This window comes from Phalacrocorax carbo, chromosome 28 (assembly GCF_963921805.1).
Source record: "Phalacrocorax carbo chromosome 28, bPhaCar2.1, whole genome shotgun sequence".
Classification (NCBI taxonomy): Eukaryota; Metazoa; Chordata; class Aves; order Suliformes; family Phalacrocoracidae; genus Phalacrocorax; species Phalacrocorax carbo.
Genome location: NC_087540.1, coordinates 2,888,073 through 2,909,860, shown reverse-complemented (window position 1 = coordinate 2,909,860; position 21,788 = coordinate 2,888,073). Strand labels below are relative to the sequence as shown.

General features: G+C 62.5%; 1 protein-coding gene across 8 annotated transcripts; it reads left to right on the top strand.

The window, feature by feature from the left end:
- The first annotated feature begins 251 nt into the window (after positions 1-251).
- Positions 252-21,512, top strand: LOC135318219 (serine/arginine repetitive matrix protein 1-like). 8 transcript variants are annotated; one of them, XR_010376550.1, is made up of 11 exons: positions 252-396; positions 494-624; positions 4,962-5,062; positions 9,901-10,009; positions 10,271-10,400; positions 10,524-10,593; positions 11,247-11,334; positions 13,796-13,968; positions 14,099-14,244; positions 14,435-15,649; positions 20,521-21,512. XR_010376550.1 is itself a non-coding variant. In XM_064475303.1 (11 exons), exons 2-11 carry the CDS (start codon positions 506-508, stop codon positions 20,551-20,553), a joined length of 1,083 nt encoding a protein of 360 aa, XP_064331373.1. In that variant the 5' UTR covers positions 252-396; positions 494-505; the 3' UTR covers positions 20,554-21,512. The 8 variants fall into 8 exon arrangements, 3 of the variants coding, with proteins under 3 accessions (XP_064331373.1, XP_064331371.1, XP_064331374.1); XR_010376549.1 differs by having other exon boundaries at positions 14,395-15,649; XM_064475303.1 differs by having other exon boundaries at positions 14,435-14,548.
- Positions 21,513-21,788: the final 276 nt, after the last annotated feature.

Sequence of the window (21,788 nt, the reverse complement as noted above, 5' to 3'; positions counted from 1 at the left end):
CTGGTTTTCCTTCCTTGGGTGATATTCACCCCCCTGCCCTGCAACCCGGTGGAGCGAGTCCCCGTGGAAAAGCACTGTGCTCTTCCCTGTGGGACACAACCCCCCAGGAATGCTTTTTCAGCAGTGTCTGTTGTGTTTTCCCCTCCGGGGGCACAGCCGAGCCCTGAGCACACACACGGCACGGGCCAAAGGTGGCTGGTGTGCCCAGGGGTTGACGAACGCCGGGCCGCGCCGGCTGCGTTCCCAAAAGCCCCCCTCAAGGGCTTGGGTGCAGAGAGCAGCTGCACAAACCCTGTCCCTGCAGGGAGGAGCAGTGGTGGGGAAACATCCACGTCAGGCTTTTCCAGGGGTGGCCTGGCCATTTAGGATGCCCGGCCGTTAGGGCAGGGGCTGAAAGTAGGTCCCTCAGTGCCCCCCAGCACCCACAGACCTCTCTGGGAAGCCATTCAGAAAAGCCTCCTGCCTCCTCAATCAAATCCCTGCTCTTTTCCAGGTCTTGCTCTTCATGGCAGGGAGCAAAGCCTCACGGACCTGCAACGCCCTCGACGCCTTCGCACCCGGAGCCTCGCGCCGACCTGAGCCCAGGGGAGCAGATACAGCAGCGGGGCTTAACCAACCCCCCAGGTACCGCCATGCCCCTCCTGGGAGAGTCGCTCCCGATTTCTGCGGCGTGCCTCTGGCCCTGTCGGGTTTTAGGGATGGAGGGTAAAAGGGCTTCCCCCTCCGTCCTTCTCCCCTGCTATGACCCCGGTGTAAGCTCTGCTCGGACAGCTCACTCGCACGCGGGTCACGGCAGCTGCTGAACGGTTCTTCACCCAGGGAATCGGGGAGAAAAGGAGGGATAGCGGCTGCTGATGGCAGAACGAGCTTAAATCTACAGCCAGACTCTTGTTGTAAGTGTAACAGTACATCTTCCGTGGGGATGATGGATAGAGGGAAGGAAAACAACAGATAAATACCAGCTTGGCTTCAAATCCCAGCCAGGATTTACATCAGCAGCCGCCGGAGGAGGAAGCTTTTAGATGCCCGCTTTTTTTTCGCTGCCGGGGCGCGTGGAGGCTTTGCAGCTCTTTTCCCTGCCCAGTATTTATGCTCTGGGTCTCTGTTACCTGGTAACAAGGGATAACTAGGGAGTGGAAAAAATGTTGTTTAAAAAAATAAGACCCATATCGTAGCGTAGCCTCCCAAGGTCCGCCCTGGCCATGCCTCGGGCGCTTGGTATCCTCCCCATCTGCTGCCGTAGGCTTCCCCGCAGCGAGCCCCCGGCGCGGGGAGGCGCGGACGCCCACCGAGGGAATCGGTTACACGCGGGGCGGGCAGGTGGGAATTCTTCTGGAACAGCAGACGGTACCATCTGGGCTCGGCGAGAGCGGAGGCCTCTCGGCATCCCACCCACCCGCTTCGTTTGGGACAAGGGAGGGGAAACTTGGAGCAGAGAAACCCAATGGGGATATCCAGGTTGCTGCAGGAGGCCGGGTTGCGGGGCTCTCCTCGCAGCCCCGAGGCTCGGCGTTACGGGTGCACCTCCCTGGCGACGTGCCGAGGCCTGGCCGCGCCATGAAACCCAGCCATCGACGGCTTTAATGCCGTCAGTGCACAGCGGCGCTCCGAGCTGGGGCCTGCAGGCATATGTTGGGCTGAGGAGGCTGGGAATTTCTGCCGAGCTGGCAGAGAGTCATGGTACCAAGACAAAAGCATCTGTGATCAAACCGCTTCCAAAAGCCAGCTCCCCCCTCCCTTCCTTCCCACCAGCAAAATCAACTGGGGGTTTAGGAGGCACAAAGCTGGAGCCCGCCAGCCTGGTCACCGAATCCTGCCACCGAGGGGGCTGCGGAGCAGCTGGCCTCCCCCAGACCCTCCCGCCCAAAAAGAGGAGCCTTTCCCAAGCGCTGCAGTGCCCCAGGAGGGGGGAAGAGACCCTGGTCGCAGCAGCTGCATCATTTTTGGTGCGAAGCAGGTAACGTGCAGCTCTGCTGGTGAGCATCGCCCCACGTGGGATGTCGTCTGGAGCAATGCTGTCCCTCCAAAGGCTGGGACAGCGCGGTGACAGCTCGGCTCCAGCCCCCATCTAGCCCAACCACTAACACAAGGAGTTTAGCAAGGGGTTTAAGCCTTGTGCTTTGGAGAGTTAATTTGCTCAGGGAGAACTGCCCCAGCTTGGCTCTGAGCCGGCATCAGCCATTTCTGCAAACCCACTGCCACCTGGAGCCCCGGTCCGAACCCAGGTGGGTTTGCAGCTGAAACGGCCTGTGTGGGCGGGGAGGCTCAGCAAAACTTATCTAAAGAGGCAGCGGGTCTCCGAGGAGCTCGTCTGGCTCCGTCAGAGCTGTGGACATGAGCAAACCCTCCCGCTTCCCACCAGCACTGCAAGGTGAGCGCGTACAGCTCGTGCACAGCGTGTCCTCGCCGCTCCGGAACGCGCCTGGGTTGAGCCCGCATCGGGGAGAGCTCTGCCGGCCTTCCCCGAGCATCCCTGGGCGAGCGGGACCAGCCCGGCTCCGGAGCTTGGAGGCAGGGGATGAGGCGAGGCGTGAGCGTCACCCCCAGACCACGGCACGGCACCCAGCATCCCGCAGGAGCTGCAGGGGAGAGCCGAGCCGAGCTGCGGCGTTGGGATCGGGCTCGGAAGAGGGGCCCGGGGAAGGCAGGATTTGCCGGAGAACCAAAACGATTTTGCTTCTCTCCAGATACAGACCCAGGAGCGGACGGCCCGTTCGCGCAGTGCCGGCTCAAACCCAAAGCATCCACCCTTCTTTCCTCGCCGTGCTTGGCATAAAGCCCCCATCCCTCCCTCGCCAAACCTCTGCCGAGGAGCCCGGCGCTCCGCTTACCCCAGCAAATGCCACTGTGAGCAGCCACAGGACAGGCCACCAAATGTCCCCAGACCCTCCGGACGTGGATCCTGGTCCCTGGCGTGGGTTTGGCTCCGGGCAGGGGCGAGGAGGGAATCACGGCTGTTAACGCCCCGGGCTCAGTGTGGAGGGAGCAGAAAACAGCTGAACTTTACGACAGCCCGATCCGTCACCGCGAGCTGGAGGAGAGGGGGCTAAGTTGACGCTTTAAAAATAGCCAGTAGTATTTTTGATCCCGAAAGCCGGATTCCAGTGGGGAGGGGAAGGGAAAAGGGAGGGAGAGCCGAAGGCTTCCCAACTGCGCGCTTCAGATCTGCGGGCAGAGCAAACCGTGTGTGAGGCTGACACGGGGTCCCGGCCGGACCTGCTGATCTCCGGGGTTTTTCCAGGCTCTGGGGAAAACGAGCAGGTTGGGAATGCAAAGCACTGCTGGAAATCCAAGGGAAGCTCCTCTTTCAGCGGCACCTGCCTGTGGGAGCGCCTGGCCTGGGCACCTTCCCTGTGCTGGGAGCGAAGGCCTGGGCCTGCGGGCAGCTGCTCTTCTCCCAGCTCTGCAGGGAGGGAGAGGGAAAACTGATGCAGATGCAAGTCCAGAGTCAAGTTAAACCCTTCCTCCGGGTTTCTCCAGCACAGAGCTTTCCCCCTCCGCTGCTTGGGGAGCTCAGGAGGGGAAGAGCAGGTGCTGGGAGGACCAGAAATCTTGGTGCTGCATCTGGAGAGGGAAGATCTTGGGACAGCCGGGGAAGAATCGGGGAGCTGCATCCTTCTACCGCCCTACTCAAAGGCATGGCCCAAGTGGCACGGCCCTCCCCAGCCCCGGGAACGGCACAGCCGCACGGGACGGGCATCCCTCGGGTGGTTTTTCCCTCCGGAGGCAGCCGTCCCGCTCCCCTGCCCTCGCCTGGGCTCTGCTTCCGAGATGCTGACGCGCAGATAAATCACCAGCCCCGAGCACCTGCTCCAGGGCTGGGCAGCTGCGGCGCAGGGGAGCGCTGGGGCTCGCGTCTAAAAAAAGATGGGAGCAGATGGGGCCGGACGCAGCAGCTCTTGGCACCGCTTTTGCCGAGGGGCCGGGAGGTCTCCCCTGCCCTCTTCGCTCGCCACCAGGCGCTGAGGCCGTGCCTGCGACGGTGGCGGTGCCCAGCTGGGGGTGCCGGGGCCCCCCAGCAAGCTCCCGCAGCCGTTGCTCTGCCTCCCCGTGCCTCAGTTTCCCCGTCAGTTGAAATGCAGCGCCCTGGGGTGTCCGCGTAGCGCGGCGGGAGGGGGAGGCTCGGGCTCCGCGACGCTTCGGTGCGAGGGTGTCGCTGGGGGCCACCCCGCTGCGCCCCCCCACCCCCCAGCCCAGCAGGGTGCAGGATGTGGCCCCGGGGGCTGGAGCTGGCTTTGGGGACCCGGGGACCCGGCACCACGAGGTGGCAGCAGCACTTTGCGAGTGGCAGCGGGGTTTGCAGGGGAGGGGGGTCGCAGCGGGGAGAGGTCCCAGCTCAGCATCGCAGCACTCCGGGGACTGGCGGGTTTGGTGTCCAAAAAGACGCCAAAGGCCCCTCGTTTTCCCCTCTGTGCCTCAGTGTCCCCGCTCCCACTGTCGCGTCGCTCGTGGGGTCCCCGGGGCCGAGCTCGCTCCGTCACCCTGCGGCCCAGCTAACGGGTGAAATCCTCGGGCGAGGGGCTCCCCGCGGCCTTCAGCGGCCGTCTGGGGAGGGGGACGGCGGGCTGGAGCGGGGGCACCTTCGGGGAACAGTTTTCCCTTGCTGCCAAGCAGGAGAGGGACATGAGCTCCCCGCTGAGCTCCCACCAGAGCCAGCCCAGCCCAAGAGTACCTGGAAATGGTTGGGTTTGATGGGGGGGGGAGCCAGTTCTTCAATTTATAGGCTTGTTGAGGAAGGGGAATCGAGAAATATCCCCCCAGCGCGTGGGGGATTGGAAAACGCAGGGAATCAGCCCAAGGCCTTTCAAATTTGGTGCAACTGTGTGGCTGTGGCACACAATTTGAGGGGTCTTGCTCTCCGTGGAGGTGGGGGGGGGGGGGGGGGGGCTGGGAAGGGAGGCGGAAGCCGGGGGGGTTCCAGGCGCCCCCAGTGACCTGTTGAACTTGGCTTTGCAAACCAGGCTCCTGCCAGGGCGACCGATGCTCCCAGCCAGGCTCGCCAGGAGCGATCCGGCACGGCTGCCTCCCCGGGACGAGCTCCCGGCCTCCGCGCCCTTCGCAGGTAACGCGGGGACGGGAGCAAAGCCCACGGGTTGGGGGGGGGAAACACGGCCCCACACGCGTGCGTGGTGCATGTGGGTCACACGTGGCGCGACCCTTCCTCGCCGTGCAGCCGCCTGCGTGATGTTACACATAAATGTCTGTACAAAAGCATGGCATGGCGTGTTGGAGCATTGCATAGCGTGTGGGAGTGCGGGCATGGCATGTGGGGGCATGGCATGGTGTGTGGGAGCATGGCATGGCGTGTGGGGGCGTGGGCATGGCGTGTGGGGGCATGGGCATGGCGTGTGGGGGCGTGGGCATGGCGTGTGGGAGCATGGCATGGCGTGTGGGGGCATGGGCATGGTGTTTGGGAGCATGGCATGGCGTGTGGGGGCATGGGCATGGCGTGTGGGAGCATGGCATGGCGTGTGGGAGCATGGCATGGCGTGTGGGGGCGTGGGCATGGCGTGTGGGGGCATGGCATGGCGTGTGGGAGCGTGGGCATGGCGTGTGGGGGCATGGGCATGGCGTGTGGGAGCATGGCATGGCGTGTGGGAGCATGGCATGGCGTGTGGGGGCGTGAGCGTAGCCTGTTCCTGTGGGCTTGGGCAGAGGCAGGCGTGCAGGCAGCGGTGCCGCGTGGCCACGGCGAAGCGGGAGGGCACGCGTGGGCTTTGCAGCTGCCGGCGGCGCCGCGGGCCTCGGCGCGTGGGTTTAACGCCCCGTCTGCAGCTCCGGTGCTGCTCGCCATCACTCTCCTCGCAGCATCCGTCCCCCAGCCGTGTCGGAAGCATCCGCAGGGCTCCCGGTCCCCGTTAGCGAGTTAAAAGCCCCATTTCTGTTGCAGATGCATCTAAAGGGAAAATCTCTCCCGGGCTCGAACCTGTTTCACCCTTGCAGGGGTTGCATTTGCCGCAGATCAGGCAGGGCGCTCGGGCGGCTTCCTTCGCGATGTCGGAGCTCGCCGGCGGCCAGCGGGGCTCCGAATCCGGCCCGTAGCCCCGGCAGCCGTGAATCCCCGCAGATGAGAGGGTTGGGTCTTGGTGTGGTGGGGTTTTTTTTGTTTTCTTTTCCACAATGCCATTGAGGGCCTGGAGAAGGCTGTCCCCGGCGCCCCGGCCCAGTCCAGCTCGCCGGCACGGCTATGCAAATCCGTCAGTGCTTTTGCAGGCGGCGTTAGGGCTCGGATGGACGGGAGCTCCCCGGGGTAAGACACCGCTGGGGCGTTGCGGGGCTGTCTTAAGCGAGGCAAAACGAGGGAAGGGATGGTTAATTAATTCCTGTGATTAAGTGTTTGTCAGCGCAATAATCTTGGGTTTACTCTCCGTGGTTTTCGCAGTCGGGAATTATTTTTTTTATTTGGGGGGTGGAGGGCACACGTTTCTTTTTCTGTCTCCGAATAATTCCAACGAGACAGTCGTTAATCTCCAGCTGATGTTTAGCCCCGGGGAGGGAAACGAGCGTGTGGGAACGAGAGGCTTCAACCGCTATTGCGCTAGCTGGCAGGCGATCCCGTGCAGCGCCGGCGTGAGCGGCGGAGCGCGGCTGCTCTGCTCCCGCAGGACGAATCCTAACGGGACCCTGCCAGGAGCTTTCCCACCCCCAGCAGCAAATTCGGTGCCGGTGGGAAACTGCTGCCCTGGCGGGAGGTGGCCGTCGCCACAGCTCCCCCGGCGCCATGCAAACTTTTCATCCCCTCCCTCAGTGGAAATCCTCACCCCCGATTTTCAGGTTGCTCTGTTTTTTATATTTAAAAATCAAGAAGAGGGAAATTGTGGCAGTTCATTGTTTCGGTCAAAGCGTCCTTGCTGGTTTTCCAGGCGCAGGGGTCGGGGGGGGGAGCGTCCCTGCGGGAGGACGCGTTTCCTTTGTACTTCCCTGAGGCCAGCCAGCGAGGGGTTAATGTGGAAAAGATTGAAGTAGAGGTGGCCGGTGTGTCAGGATCCACCCCACGGTCCTTGGGCTGCTCGGTTATTTTTAATTTAATGGACTTGTCAATCAGCGCCCGCTCACTGGCTTGCCAGCCCCCCCCCAGCAAAATCCACCTCAGCCCAGGAATTATTAGTATTAGTATTAGTATAATGATGACGATATGATCACTGGCAGGGAAAAGTGCAGGTGGGGAAGAGGTGGGGAGAGCACGACAGCCCCTCGGTTTTCATCCTCTGGTCGTCTTTCCCGTGCCTCCCGTTTTGTGTGGCTTTTCCTAACCAGAGGGGGAAAAAAACCCCACCCCAGTGGTTGAAGGGATGTTTAAGTCAGCTCTTGAGAGGCTGGAGGAGGCCGTGTTGATCCCCCCACAAAGGAAAACAAGTGAAAGAGAGGAAAAAAAAAACAAACCATGTGGTTCTTTGTGAAAGGAATTAAAATGGGTCCCAGGGGCTGCGAGCGCTGGGGTGGGAGCGGGCGCGAAGGGAAGGGGAGCCCTCGGAAGGGGTCTCTCAAGGAGGAGGGCTGCGGATGCAAAAGCAACAGGCTGGGGAAGGGAGATGTGCCGGGACGCTGCCGGAGCGGGAGCGTGGGCAGGGATCGGGCAGCCGCGGCCTCCCGGCTCACCCCATCGCCGCTGCGCTGCTCCGGGGGATGTGAAACCCGGGCAGGTCCCAGAGGCGACGCTGCGGCGGCGCCGGGACACGGGACCCTCTCGAGCGAGAGCCGGGGGGTTCCTCCTCTGCCGGGATCGCGGCCCCGACGCACCCCAGGGCTCCCCAGACGCCTGTGCCGAAGCCGGGGCGAACCCACCGGCGTCGAAGGAGCCGCCCCAGACCGACGCCATTCAACTAAGCTTTTTGGCCAGTGTTACCCCTCTGCCTTCTGAAATTGGGAATAACGTGGTAAAAAAGCAAAGAGCGAGGACAACCCCGGGCCCGTGAGCACGGTGCTGCGCCCGGCGCCCGGCGCGGCGGCTTGGGAAGCACCCTCCCGTGGCATCGCCGCTTATTTTCCCTCTCTCGTGTCCGTAGCGATCGCCAGCCTCGAGGTTAGCCCCTGTTGGCTTTTCGTTTCTGCGGAGGAGAGGCGTAAATGAATTAAATTAAATTTGCTAGCGCTATACGGTGTCCTTAGCCTTAGCTTTGCCGTGCAACAGCTGCTCTGAGCCAAGGTATCTCGTAAGAGAAACACCCCCAAATAGGCTGCGCTGGACCCGAATTCGTCGTCTCCTTGGTTTTGTCTTTGTGAGAGGTTGTTTTAACGCAATCGGGTCTTCCAGAAAATGGACGATAGCAAAGCGCGGTCAATATGTTGTCCGATGGCCACAAAACAAACGCTGTCAGGAAAATGGAACGAAGGCTTGAAAAATGGCATTTCACAAGGAAATACTGAGCTGGCATCAAAACCAGCGCTGTTTTCGCAGGGCGAGGGGGGCGAGTCTCGCGTAGGGCTGCCCGCGGGCAGAGGAGAAGCTCCCCAAACCCTTAAGAAGTTTGGATCTGGGCTAACTTTGCCGGCCGGAGTTATTGCCGCCGAAAATAGTTGGGAAGCCCCCGTCTAAAGAGGTACAAACAACTGAGTCCCAAATCACTGTGAAGAGACACAGAGGAGCTTTATTATGAATATATCTTCATTCCCCGCCCCCCCAAATGTATTGCAAACTGCATTTGACATCCTCTGGCGCTGCCGTGGGTGTTTTTAATGCCTCTGCTTGTGGTGTCCCGGCTGTTTTCCACCTTCCCTGGGGAACCCCGCTCCCTCGCTTCCCTCCGTCTCCCCTCGGCAGGCCCTCGCTCTCCCCGGGGACGGCAGTTTCTCTCCGAGAGCATCCCTCACTCGCCGTTCCCAGGAGCTATTTTACACCCCACAAAGACCCTCCCTCAGCTTGGAGTTTTATTTTATTATTTTTCTTGCAAAAAGCCCTTTTTGTGTCGCCTTCTCGGGGTCCTGGATTAAATCCCATGTTTAGCAAACGGGGCGGCGGGATTGAACGCTCCGTGGCTGCGGCATCGCTCGTAGGGACGACGCAGACGCTGTGGGCGTGGGAGATCCTTATTCCCGGGATATCGTAGCAAAAAAGTACTGACTTGAAATATCCTTTACGCCGATTGTATCCAGAAGCTTTCTGGTTTTTGAGCTAAATTTATGTGTGGCGATACTGATCCGTTGCTTGCCGAGGGTCTGGGGAAGTTTAAGAAGCAGTTATAAAAGCCTCAGCTTTTCTAACAAATTATTAAAGCTTTTTTAACAAATTGTTAAAGCTTTTCTAACACTTTATAAAAGCCTCAGCTCTTTGCTGGAGGGAAAACAGGTGCGTTTTTAAAGCTACTTGAAAACGTCGTAAGCGTGTTCCTATCAGGGAAACGACCCCGTCGGCTCGGCGAGGGTCCTGGGTGCGCTGACTCGGCCTGCGGCCCCTCTCCGTGCCCCCGCTCCCCCCCTCCTGCCGGTGGAGGAGCCCCGGGAGCAGCCGCCGCGGCGGAATTTACGCCGCGTTTGAGGCGGGTGAGAGACCCGGGGGCGGCGGAGGAGCTCGCCCCGAACCCCTGCCCGCTCCGCGCGGTGCCGCGGGCGCCTTTCCAAGGTTTTTACCCTTCCCCGCGCTGCTTTGCACCCTGTGTGGCCCTTCCCGTCGCCTGCGAAGGCGCTTGCGGTGGGTTTTGCGCCGCTGCTTGTTCCTCAGGTGGCAAAGAGCGCAGGCAGCGCGACGGTCCTCGAGTGCGATCTCAATACAAAGCTTTCAGCCTCGCTAAAGACATGCTAAATACCCCATGGCACACAAGGACCTGCCAGGCGCTGGAGAATAGGGCTGGTTTGTTCTGGAGGGCATTATCCAACCTCAATTGCTTTTATTTTATTTATTTTTTTTTTTAAATCCTGCTTAATAGTATTAATCTACAAGTATCTTTTCTGCTCTTTTCCCAGAGCGCCGCGCAGGCACGCCGGGCTGCAGGGCTGGCTGCTTTTTTCCTTCGAGGAATAGGCAACGTCGCCTCAATATTTGCAGAAAATGCTGCTATTGCAAAGGGAAAAGTTAAAGGCTGGGAGCGGCGGAGGGAGCCGGCAGCGAGCGGGGAACACGCAGGCGGCAAAGCCTCGGCCGCCGCTAGGCGCGGGGAGCTATAAGGGCGTAAACCCCAGCTTTATTAGCGCTTCCCCATCGTTTTGGGGAAAAAGCTGACAAAAAAAGGCCAAGCCAACCCTCCGCTTATTTTTTTTAGAAATAAGTTTGAGGCTAAAAGTGACGAAGGGTGGTTTAATACCTCTTTTTTTTTTTTTTTTTCCTTAAAAAAAGGCATCCTCGCGTTTGCTTAATCAGCGTTTACCTTCGGCGACACGGAGGGAAAATAAATGCCTTGGGATCAAAGCAGCTCTCCGCCGCAGAATTAGGAGCACAAAGGTGTCGGCAACGCGGCGCAGATGAGGTTTGTCTAACGCTCCTCTGAGCCTTTTTAAACCACAAATTAATGAACTCGAGCCCGACGCAATATTGACGGTAATCTCTCCTTTTCTAATTCGCTTGCTTGGCCGCTCGTTTTCCTGCTCAGTGCTTGCTGGGTCTGACAAGGGCTCCGCGCCCCGCACCGGCTCAGGGGGGAAAGGTTACGGTCCGGCAAGGTGGGCTTGAAATAATTTCTTACCGACACATCATTTCGCTGGGAAAAATGGGTCGGCGTCGGTGGGCTCCCACGGGGGGAGCGGGGAGGGAGCTGCTCCTCTCGGGGTAAAAAAAGGGGCTCCCATTGCTGGGGGGGATTATCGGGTTTCACTCCTTTTGCCCTTTCGCCCTGTGTTTACCCTTAGAAAAATAAGGGTGCCCCAGCCGTCCCGCCGCCCGGTGGCTATTCAGGGGGCATGTGAGCTCCAGATAAATGTCTTTATTTTTTTTTCATCTGTTGTTATCGTGAAATATCTGGGAAGAGCCACAACTCAAAGCTGGCGGCATCCTCTAACGGCCCGCGCTAAGCCACCACTCCTCTTTGTAAATGCAGAGTCCATCCCTCCGGGCCCGACGACGTGATGTATTCCTGGCCTTATTTTATAGAAATTTTATAGATTTCCTATAATCAACTTCTCTGGCTTTTGCTAAAGGTTACTTTTTGATTTTTAAACAGGAGAAAGAAATTGATTCAGCCCTCCTGGATTTCAATAAAACGTGTCAGGACTTTTGGGGCATAAAACAGGGGAAGGAGGAGGCGGGTTTGCAGCCACAATTATCTAAATTACCTGAATTACCTGAATTATCTGACTTATCCTTACGTCTCCCGCAGGACAAGACACCCGGCTGGAACGGCTGAGCTGGGACCACCAAAACAGCACCGGGCGGGGAGAGAAAACCCAGCCGCCGGGAGAAATGGGGTAAGGATGCAGCGGCGGGAGGCAGGGGTGTCACCCACCGCTGCTTTAACGCCGCTCCGGGGCTGCGGTACCCGCCGGGCACTTGGGGATGGAGTTACCTCTCCTGTCTCCTGGATCCAGCCCTGCCTCTGGCCAGAGGAAGCCTCAACCCCTCCCTGCCCAAAGGCCTGCGCTGGGGACGCGCCCGGGAGCCGCCGAGGGGCAGAACGCCCAAAACGCCTCTGAAAAATCCCTGGCTTTCCCCATCGCTTGAGTCTAACCACCCTCGGATATCGCTGCTGTTAATTATCCCACGTATGAAAACCTTTTAGGGCCATCCTCATCCTCACGGAAGGGTTTGGGGTTTGCTTCGCACAGGCAGGGCCAGAGCCTTCACTGGCAAAGCGAAATAAGGAATTTCTTGCTTTATAATCAAATCCTTCCTTTTTAATGTAAATAAGAAGCCATCCTGGAGAGCCGAGCGAATTTGCAGCGTGCGGTTTTACGGAGGAAACGCATCTTAGAGGCAGTAAAAATAGCATTTTACAGAGCACGGAAAGCAAAAGGGGTTTGTGGAAGAGGCTGCGGCGATGCCGGCCCAGACCCGCGACGGGCGTACGCGGGGACCCCTGGCTGCCCTAACTCGTCCCCCTGCAAGCGGGAAAGGTCGGCCCCGGCGGCGGCGGGGAGACGCTCCCACCCCCGTGCCTGCCCAGGGCTGGAGCCTCCCCTTCTCTTACGCTTTGGGGCGCTGGGGCTTGGAGCAGGCGGGATTTCTCCCCAAAGTGCGCCGGGGAAGCAAGTTAAGAGCTGGAAAATAGGCAGGGAAGTTTCTGGCTGGAGAGGGGAATGCTTAAAACAATCAGCCCCAGTATCTACCCTGCCTTAACAGGTTCCCCCAAAAATGTGGGGGTTAAAACCCTCCCTCTGAATGACGGGGAGGCTGCAGCCCCGGCCAGGGGAAACTGAGGCACGGTGCGAGGCGGCGACATCGTGGGCTGGTGCAAAGCCCGTCTGCCGAAGCAGACCACGTCCCGGTGGGGACAGCCGAGGAGGTGGGGACACCCGAGGTCATGGCCCTGCTGCCCTCAGAGCGCCCCAAACCCACCCCATCGCCCCGGGGTGGTCTCCATCCGCCCCAGGGCCCCCCAGCCCCGCTCGGCCCCACCGGCAGCAGCCCCGCAGCCGGGACGAGGCGGTGGCGGCGCCCCGGGAGGCGGAGGGGAGCCCCCACGCAGCCGCCGCGGGGCCGCGCCGTGTGAATTAACCAACTTTGTTTTCCACCAAGGCTTTTCCCTTAATAGCCATCCCCCTCCCCCTCGCTTTTGCCAGCGTTTGAGGAGAAGTGAGGCGTGAGAGATCCTTTGGAATAATGAGGTGTAATTAGCCCTGGCAGCTCTTATCTTCTACCCCCCCCCTTCAATTAGATTGAAATAAAAAAAAAAAAAAAAGGCAAGGAAAGTGTGGGGGGGGAATAAAAAGGGAAGGAAGGGAAGGTGGAGAGGGAGGGAGGCGAGAAAAAGTTGGATGCCTTGTCTGGCTCTGTCCTTGTGGGCCGGGTCCTGGTCCCTGGGCCGGGGGGTGCTGGCTCCGTCCCGCGCTCCCTGGCTGCTGCGGCACGGGGAGGTTCCCCCCGTGCCTCGGTTCCCCTCGGCCCTGCCGGCGGCATGAAACGTGGTGGGGGCGGCCGGCTGCGGTCGCTGACTCGGCGCGGTACCGAAACCAGCCCCTGCCGCGGGGCCGGAGGCATCGTGAGGGGTGTTGCGGATGAAACCAGCTCCCCGAGCCCCGAGCACCCGGCGAGCCCGGAGCATCCTGCTGGCGCAGTCCCCAGGGAGGACGGGCGCTCTCCCTTCCCACCCACCCACCGGTTTCCAGCCCCGACTTCGATTCCTGCGTGCCACATCGGGTTGCCGGTACAGGAGGGAGGCGGGAAAAGCCGCCACGAGCAGGACCCGGGTGCAACGGGGCTGGTTTTGGGCCGCTCCATCCCTCCCAGCTCATCCCCCTCCGTCCCCGACACCTCCTGGCCTCCGACGCTGCCCGTCCATCCCGCTCCTGCCCCGCTGCCGTTCCCGCTCGGCCCTTGACCTTTCGTACCCGTGACCCTGATCTTCAGGCTGACAGGCTGATGGATGGGCAGCGCCCCGGTGATTTACGACGTCCTTTAATATTTGGCAAAGCGGCCGAAAGCCCCGGGCAGCCGCCGGAGCTGGCTGGGGGGGAGACGGCCGGGAGATTTGTCAACCTTTGAGCCGGGGAGGCGAGGAGGGAGGAAAGTGCCCTGTCTGTCCGCAGTGATTTATACACAATCGCCGTGATTAAATTGGCCTTAGCTAATGATAACTAACTAGTCAGGGGCTGACCTTTCTCTGACAATGGAAGGGGCCGGGAGCCACGCTGCTGCGGGGTGTCTAATGGGGAGGTTGCTTCAGCCAAGACACCACTTTTTTTTTTAATATCACTCTTTTTTTTCCTTTAGAAATGGTTTCCCAGCCGGCCCGGCGGACAGAAGATGCAGGACTCCACATCTCCCCACGCCCCGGGGTCTCGCCTGCGCCACGCGTCGCCTCTCCGGGCTCCATCGCCACGGCCCTGGCCGGACTGGGGCGCCTGAGCCCGTGGGGCCGGGGCCGGGAGGGCCGAAGCAAGCAGGTCTGAAGGTTTTTATCTGGGCAGGACTTGAAATATGTTTTCCGCTGGGAAATCTCACCCGTAACCAAACTGATCGGGGTCCAGGGGGCCGCACAGGCACCCTCGAGCCCGGAATGTCCTGGTTTTCCAGGGGTGCCGTGTTGTCCATCCAGCCCTCCTTCCCCGGGGCCATCCCTCCCTCCCTCTTCTCCTCCACCTTCCTCACCGCTCATCCCCACCTCTCCCTGTGCTGCGGAGGGGGACAGCCCGGCGTCTCCCTGCCAAACCACGAAGCGGGTATTTGAAATTATAAAAAATGGGGTTTTCTGCCTTAAAACACCTTTTGCCTCCTCTGCTTGCCCTACATAAACCCCACGACCGTTGAAACGACCCCCGACCACCCCCGGGCTGAGCTTTCACTGCTCAGCCCCGATTTTCCCCCGTTAGGACTCTTTACGCAGGTTTGGTTTTCCGGGTCCCGTTTCAGACGCGCGCGTTGGCGTCGCCGCATCCGAAGTCCTGCCCTGGCCGGGAAGGACATCGCCGGCTCGCCGCGGCCCGGAGAGACGCCGGAGAGATGCACCGGCGGCCAGAGTTAAGGGTAAAAGGGAGCCGAACCCTCCAGGGCCGGGGTCGGGGGTGGCTGCCTCGGTGCGTGCCGCCCTCCCCGCCCTGACGTCTTGACACGCGGATAAAAGCCGAGCCGAAGGGACGATTTCACGGAGATTAACCTCGCGCGCTGCGCTGGGGCCGCCGCCGCCCTCGGCACCGGGTCCCCCGTGTATCACGGGCGGATTACAGATATATTAGCCCCGCCACCGGTTTTATTAGCGGCGGTTTATCACGCGGAGGGGGGACGGCCACGGGCAGGGGCCGGAGGAGCCTGGCCACCTTCTGGGAACCCAGAGCCTCACCATAGAGCCTTTAATTGGATTTCTGGGAGAGAACCCTGGCTGGGGTCGGTGTTCTTTGCCTGGCCCCGGTACGGCCCGGCTCCCCGAGGTTTGCGGTGCTGATAGGCGACGCCTGCGGTGCCCGCGGCGAGGGAGGGGGGAAGCCTTCGGCCTCGCCGCGGGCAGAGCTGCCCCCCTGCACCACCCTGGGCTGGGTTAGAGAGATGTGATTCAACAAAAAGAATCACTCTGCTGGCTTCCGCAGGGGATGGTGATGCTGGTGGTGTCGCAGCCGGGCGCATCCCTCCCCACCCCGCGCAAAATCTCCCCCAGGCCTGAGGAATTCACCTCCCTGGACCCAAAAATTCGCCAAACTGGACCCAAAAATTGGCCTCCCTGGACCCAAACCTCCGAAGGCCGAGCATCCCCACGCGGCGCAGGGGTACCCAACCCCGAGGGGGCTCAGGCGAGTGCCGGGATGCCCGGCATCGCTGCGGCGAGTCACGTCGGGGCGGGGGGAGGATTTGAGCCTGAAAGAGGTTAAAGTGGGGCAAAGCGGGGAGGGGGGGGAAGAGAAACCTCCCGAACGAACGGGGCGTTTTAATGACATTCCATTAAAGCTCCCTTTGGGGCCGGCGCGGCCGCCATGTGCTCCACATTCTCATGGTAATTATGAGACATCTGTATAGAGGCTCTTTTCTCATCAAAGATGGCTCTCTTCAAAGACGCTCCTGGGAAACCCTTCACCTCTGACCCGGGGGGTCACCGCCGAAACACTGCCTCTATAGTGCGCCTTACTGTAAAGCCCGGTATCCTTTTTCCTCCCCTAACCTGACCAGGTCCCGGCTTTTCAGGCGGGATTCGTTGAGCTGAGAGGGTTGGGGGGGGACCCCCACCGGTTTCGGAGAAGGGCTCCCCCTCCCCGCGAGCGACACCCGGTCCTGGGTGCCGTCGTTGCCGCCTGCGCCGACCCCGGCCGCGGGAGGGAGATCAAAGCGGGATGAAAAAGGGTTTAGGGAGAGGGGACGGGGCTGATGGTTCCCGTCCCCGCGCTGAGGAAGGGGGATTCCCCCCACCCGTGTAACCCATGGCCGGGTGAAACCCACCCGGGTCCCGGCCCGCTGCGTCCCACCCGGGTAGCGCCGAGCCCCAGGGAGGGATTTGTGGTGATCGCCGCAAAAAGCCGCCGTCCTCGATGCCGTGGGGGTGACAGGGACGTGCAGGGGTGTCCCCCAGCCACCGAACACGGGCGCTTCGGCGGGGCGAGGGCGCTCGACGTGCTCACGTGCTCCGGGAGTGGAGACCGCCTTCTACCGCGGGGGTGTTTCTGGCATTGCTGTCCCACCCACGGCACCGCCATGGCCATCCCACCCACGGCACCGCCATGGCCCTCCCACCCACGGCACCGCCATCGCCCTCCCACCCACGGCACCGCCATCGCCCTCCCACCCACGGCACCGCCATGGCCCTCCCACCCACGGCACCGCCATCACCACCCCACCCACGGCACCACCATGGCCACCCCACCCATGGCACCGCCATCGCCCTCCCACCCACGGCACCGCCATGGCCCTCCCACCCACGGCACCGCCATGGCCCTCCCACCCACGGCACCGCCATCGCCCTCCCACCCACGGCACCGCCATCACCCTCCCACCCACGGCACCGCCATGGCCCTCCCACCCACGGCACCGCCATCACCCTCCCACCCACGGCACCGCCATGGCCCTCCCACCCACGGCACCGCCATCACCCTCCCACCCACGGCACCGCCATCGCCCTCCCACCCACGGCACCGCCATCGCCCTCCCACCCACGGCACCGCCATCGCCCTCCCACCCATGGCACCACCATCACCACCCCACCCACGGCACCGCCATCGCCCTCCCACCCACGGCACCGCCACGGCCCTCCCACCCACGGCACCGCCATCACCACCCCACCCACGGCACTGCCATCGCCCTCCCACCCACGGCACCGCCATCGCCCTCCCACCCACGGCACCACCATCGCCCTCCCACCCACGGCACCGCCATCGCCCTCCCACCCACGGCACCGCCATCGCCCTCCCACCCACGGCACCGCCATGGCCCTCCCACCCACGGCACCGCCATCGCCCTCCCACCCACGGCACCGCCATCGCCCTCCCACCCACGGCACCGCCATCGCCCTCCCACCCACGGCACCGCCATCACCCTCCCACCCACGGCACTGCCATGGCCCTCCCACCCACGGCACCGCCATCACCACCCCACCCACGGCACCACCATGGCCACCCCACCCATGGCACCGCCATCGCCCTCCCACCCACGGCACCGCCATCACCCTCCCACCCACGGCACCGCCATGGCCATCCCACCCACGGCACCGCCATCGCCCTCCCACCCACGGCACCGCCATGGCCCTCCCACCCACGGCACCGCCATCGCCCTCCCACCCACGGCACCGCCATCACCACCCCACCCACGGCACCGCCATCGCCCTCCCACCCACGGCACCGCCATCACCACCCCACCCACGGCACCGCCATCGCCCTCCCACCCACGGCACCGCCATCGCCCTCCCACCCACGGCACCGCCATCACCACCCCACCCACGGCACCGCCATGGCCCTCCCACCCACGGCACCACCATCGCCCTCCCACCCACGGCACCGCCATCGCCCTCCCACCCACGGCACCGCCATCGCCCTCCCACCCACGGCACCAGCGTCCCCGTGTCCCGCCTCCCTCGTGGGCGCGGGGGCCTCGGCGGCTCCGTCGCCCCGGCGCGGCAGCACCCAACGCTCCCCGGCCCGTTGCAATGAGCGGCAGACGGTTCCCCACCCTGTCGCTCCCCCCGGCAGGACCCTCCATCACAGGGCCCTCATTTGCTTCCCTCGTCCCGCGAGCGCGCCGAGACTCGGCGCTAATTAACGAGCCGCCCGCGCGGGGTCCCGGGGGGACGCGGAGCCGCCGCCGGGCGAGGGAGGGGGCGTGGGTGCTGTGGGACCTCTCGCTTTCCCTCCCGCCCCACTTCTCCCGCCCCGTGTCGATCTCCCACGTGGGGCCGGGGGGGGGAAGCCGAGGCTCACCAGGGAATCAAGCTCGTTAGAATCCCCCCCCTCTCCGGGGACCGGCGGGGGGACAGACCCTGCCGCAGGAGGCACCGGGGGATTATGGCCCTGGGGGCTGTTTGGTGGAGATGGGCTTGTGGATTCTCTACTGTCTGATAGAAGGGTTGAGCCCTCCCCGATGGCCTCTCCCAAATCCAGCCGTCCCCCCTCCCCGCTGGCCCCAGCTGCAGCCCATTGGCCACTCTCGCCCTCGTGCCCCCGCTGCCATCAGCCGAGCCTTGCCGGCACGCTGCCGGGGATGAAATGGGGATGGGATGGGATGGGATGGATGGACGGAGGGGATGGGATGGGGAGGAGAGGGAAGGGGATGGGATGGGGATGGGATGGATGGACGGAGGGGATGGGATGGGGAGGAGAGGGAAGGGGATGGGATGGGGATGGGAGGAGAGGGAAGGGAATGGGAGGGGAGGGGAGGGGAGGGAAGGGGATGGGATGGGTGTGGATGGGGATGGGATGAGGATGGGAGGGGATGGGATGGGGAGGGGAGGGGATGGGAAGGGTGTGGATGGGGATGGGATGGGGATGGGATGGGGATGGGAAGGGTGTGGATGGGGATGGGATGGGGATGGGAGAAGAGGGAAGGGGATGGGAGGGGAGGGGATGAGGATCGGAGGGGATGGGATGGGGATGGGAGGAGAGGGAAGGGGATGGGATGGGGATGGGAGGGGAGGGGATGGGAGGAGAGGGAAGGGGATGGGATGGGGATGGGAGGGGAGGAGATGGGAGGAGAGGGGATGGGAGGGGGATGGGAAGGGTGTGGATGGGAATGGGATAGGATTGGGATAGAGTTAGGGATGGGGCTGAAGGTGAAGATGAGCTGGGGATGAGGATGAAGACGGAAATCGGAACGGGGAAGTGCTGAGGATGAGGATGATGGTGTGCCGGGGGCCGGGGGTGGGAGCGGCCTGCCTGGGCCGCGGGACTGGCCACGGGGAGCCGATGAAGGAGCCGCCCGGGGCCACGGCAGCCCGTTCTCGGGCAAGCTGCTTCCTGGGGCTGGAGCTGAGCCTGGAGGGGCCAGACCCTCACCCAGAGCCTGGCAGGGCCGGGGGGTGCTGGGGGCTGGATCGGGCCCCCCGGCCCCACCGCAGGGAGCAGAGCAGGGCTGGGCACGAGCAGAGGGACACGGCGAGGGTGTGGGTGCCCGAGGCGATGCTCGGGTGGGTGCCGCCGGCCCCGGCGAGCGCCGCCGCCCGATAAATCCTCCTGTCGTATATAAGCCAGCCCAGCGCCGGCTTGCCAGATTTTGTCTGGTGCCTTAATGTCAGGACTGTAAATTAGCTCCCGGCACCGCGGCGACCTTGGCGAGTTCTCCGCAGGGCTTAGCACTGGGGGGGAGCGGAGCTGGGGGGGGCAGGACGCATGTGCGTGTCCCCGTCCCCAGCCGGGCCTCAGTTTCCCCCCCGTGCAAGGCGGGGAGCTGCTCCGCCGGCGGAGGTCAGTGCACTCGGAGCCCCGACCCCCACCGGTACTGCCCGAGGCCCCGTCACCACCGCAACCCCCCCCAAAGCCCCCGGAGACGCCGGCGCTCGGAGCAACGGCTCCGGGAGCCAGTGGGGCCCCCCCAACCCTCAGGCCCCCCCAACCCTCAGGCCCCCCAGTATCCCTCACCCCATGGATCCTTTGGGATCCCAAGGAGCTGGGGAGCGGAGGAGGCCCCGACTGCCCGGAGCAGCTTTGCTGGGGACCGAAGGCAGCCCCACGGCGGCCCCACGTCCCGCGACAGGGTCACGGCCATGGTCAAACCCTCCCGGCCAGGGTCGCCGCTCTGACCCACCGCCGGTTCGCAAGGGGTTACGGAGCCGGGGCAGCGCCTTCGCGGGGCACAGACTTAATCAACCCCCCCGCCACACCCGTGCGCACGTACACGTGTGCGCTTGCACGCACGTGTGAGTATATGCACGCACACGCACGTGTGTGCCTTTATGTGTCCCCCCCCCCCAGCCCATCGCCGCTGGATCGCCTCCACGGCGCTAAAACCAGGGGGCGAGGGGGGCACGGCGGGAAGGGGGGGGCGCGGGGGGGTCGGGGCTGGGGGTGCCCAGGGCTTTGATGGACCGGGGGCGGTGGTGGCAGCGCGGGGTCGCCCGGGCAGCTCTGGGGGGGGTGGGTGGGGGGTGTTAATGCCACTTTTCCCCTCGTTTATTTGCTCCTTGAGCTCAAATCAAGGGGGTTTTTTAAGGTGCTTGAAATGGTATATTTTTAATTTCGCGCCCCTGGGTCACCCCCAAAGTGATGGCCGGGGGCTGGAGGGACCCCGAGTTTCCCTGGGCTGGCGGGCGGGGGTCGGACTCGCTGCTTTTAGGCGCAGCTCAAGAGGGAAAAAGGAATTAAACCAGAACCGAGGCAACGATTCGATCTCTTCCCTGGGCATATTCGCCACTATTAAGAAAAAAATATAAAAGAAAGAATAACACACACCAGAACGGCTGCAGCTTGATGGCTGCACCATCCCCCCACCCCCCCCCCCACCCCACCCCCCCCGGCTCCGGCAGCGCTCGACGATGGAAAAATGACTTTTTTTACAATTTTTTTTTGTTATTATTTTTAATTCCCCCCCCCCAGCTTGGCTCCCCGGCTCTGATTGACTGTGACTGACAGCTCTGCCCATCGTCTGCGGCTCCCGCTCGCTTCATGGATACAATTGGGATTTTTATAAAGCCTCCGCGTCCAGCTGGGGGGGGGGGGTTGAACCCCCCCGTGGGGTCCCAGCGCCCCACCCCCCGGGACAATAACTTTTCCCCGTGGCCTTTTCCAGCTCGCCCTTGAATCACGGCCCGTGTCCCGCGCGGGGTTTGGGTAAAATATCCCCGCGGAGGTTATTTATGGGGGGGTGAAACGGGGCCGGGCGGGGGGGGGGCGGCTGCGAAAGGCCATTTCTGACTGTTCGCTAATGGGCTGGTGAAAACCGGCCATAAACCAGCCCCAGCCCCCCCCGTGCTGGGGGCCGGACTGGGACCGGACTGGGGGGCTTACTGGGATCAGACTGGGGGGCTTGCTGGGATCAGACTGGGGGCTTACTGGGACCATGCTGGGATCAGACTGGGGGGCTTGCTGGGATCATACTGGGGGGCTTGCTGGGATCAGACTGGGGGCTTACTGGGCTCAGACTGGGGGGCTTACTGGGATCACACTGGGACCGTGCTGGGATCAGACTGGGGCTGCAACTGGGACAAACCAGGGGGCCATACTGGGCTCCAGCTGGGACTGCACTGGGACCTCACTGGGAGCTCATCCTGGTGGGTCCGTACTGGGAGCAGGAGAGGCCCGCACTGGGAGTGAACTGGGAGCATCCCATGGACCGCACTGGGGGTGGATGAGGCTGAACTGGGACGCCCCGTGCCCATACTGGGAGGCCTGGCCGCCGTCGCTTTTCCTTCCGGCCCAATTCCAGCCAAAAACATTCTTAAAAAAAAGCATCAAATTCTCTTTTTTTTTTAACAAGATCAATTTTACGCCCCGCCCCCGCCCCGAGCGCGCCGGTAACTGGGGAGCCATCGGGAAATGAAGAATATGAATGAAAAAAATGAAAAATAAAGAAAAAATGAAAAAAAAAAAGGGAATTAAAAGGAAAGACGCGCAGGTTTCCCCACCTGGGGGGGTGGGGAGCGAGGACACGATACAGGCTTTTATTTTTATTTTATTATTTTATTTTATTTGTATAAATAGCCCCCTCCCCGTGCCCCGCGGGGGGAGGTGCCGGCTGGGGGCCGCCCCCCGGAGCTCATGGTCTGGCCCCCCAAAACCTGCTTTTCACCCTTAAATGTGGGGGGGGGAGGGAATCCACCCCCAGCAGCATCCCTGTACCCGGGCCCCCCTCTGGGGGGGGTGTG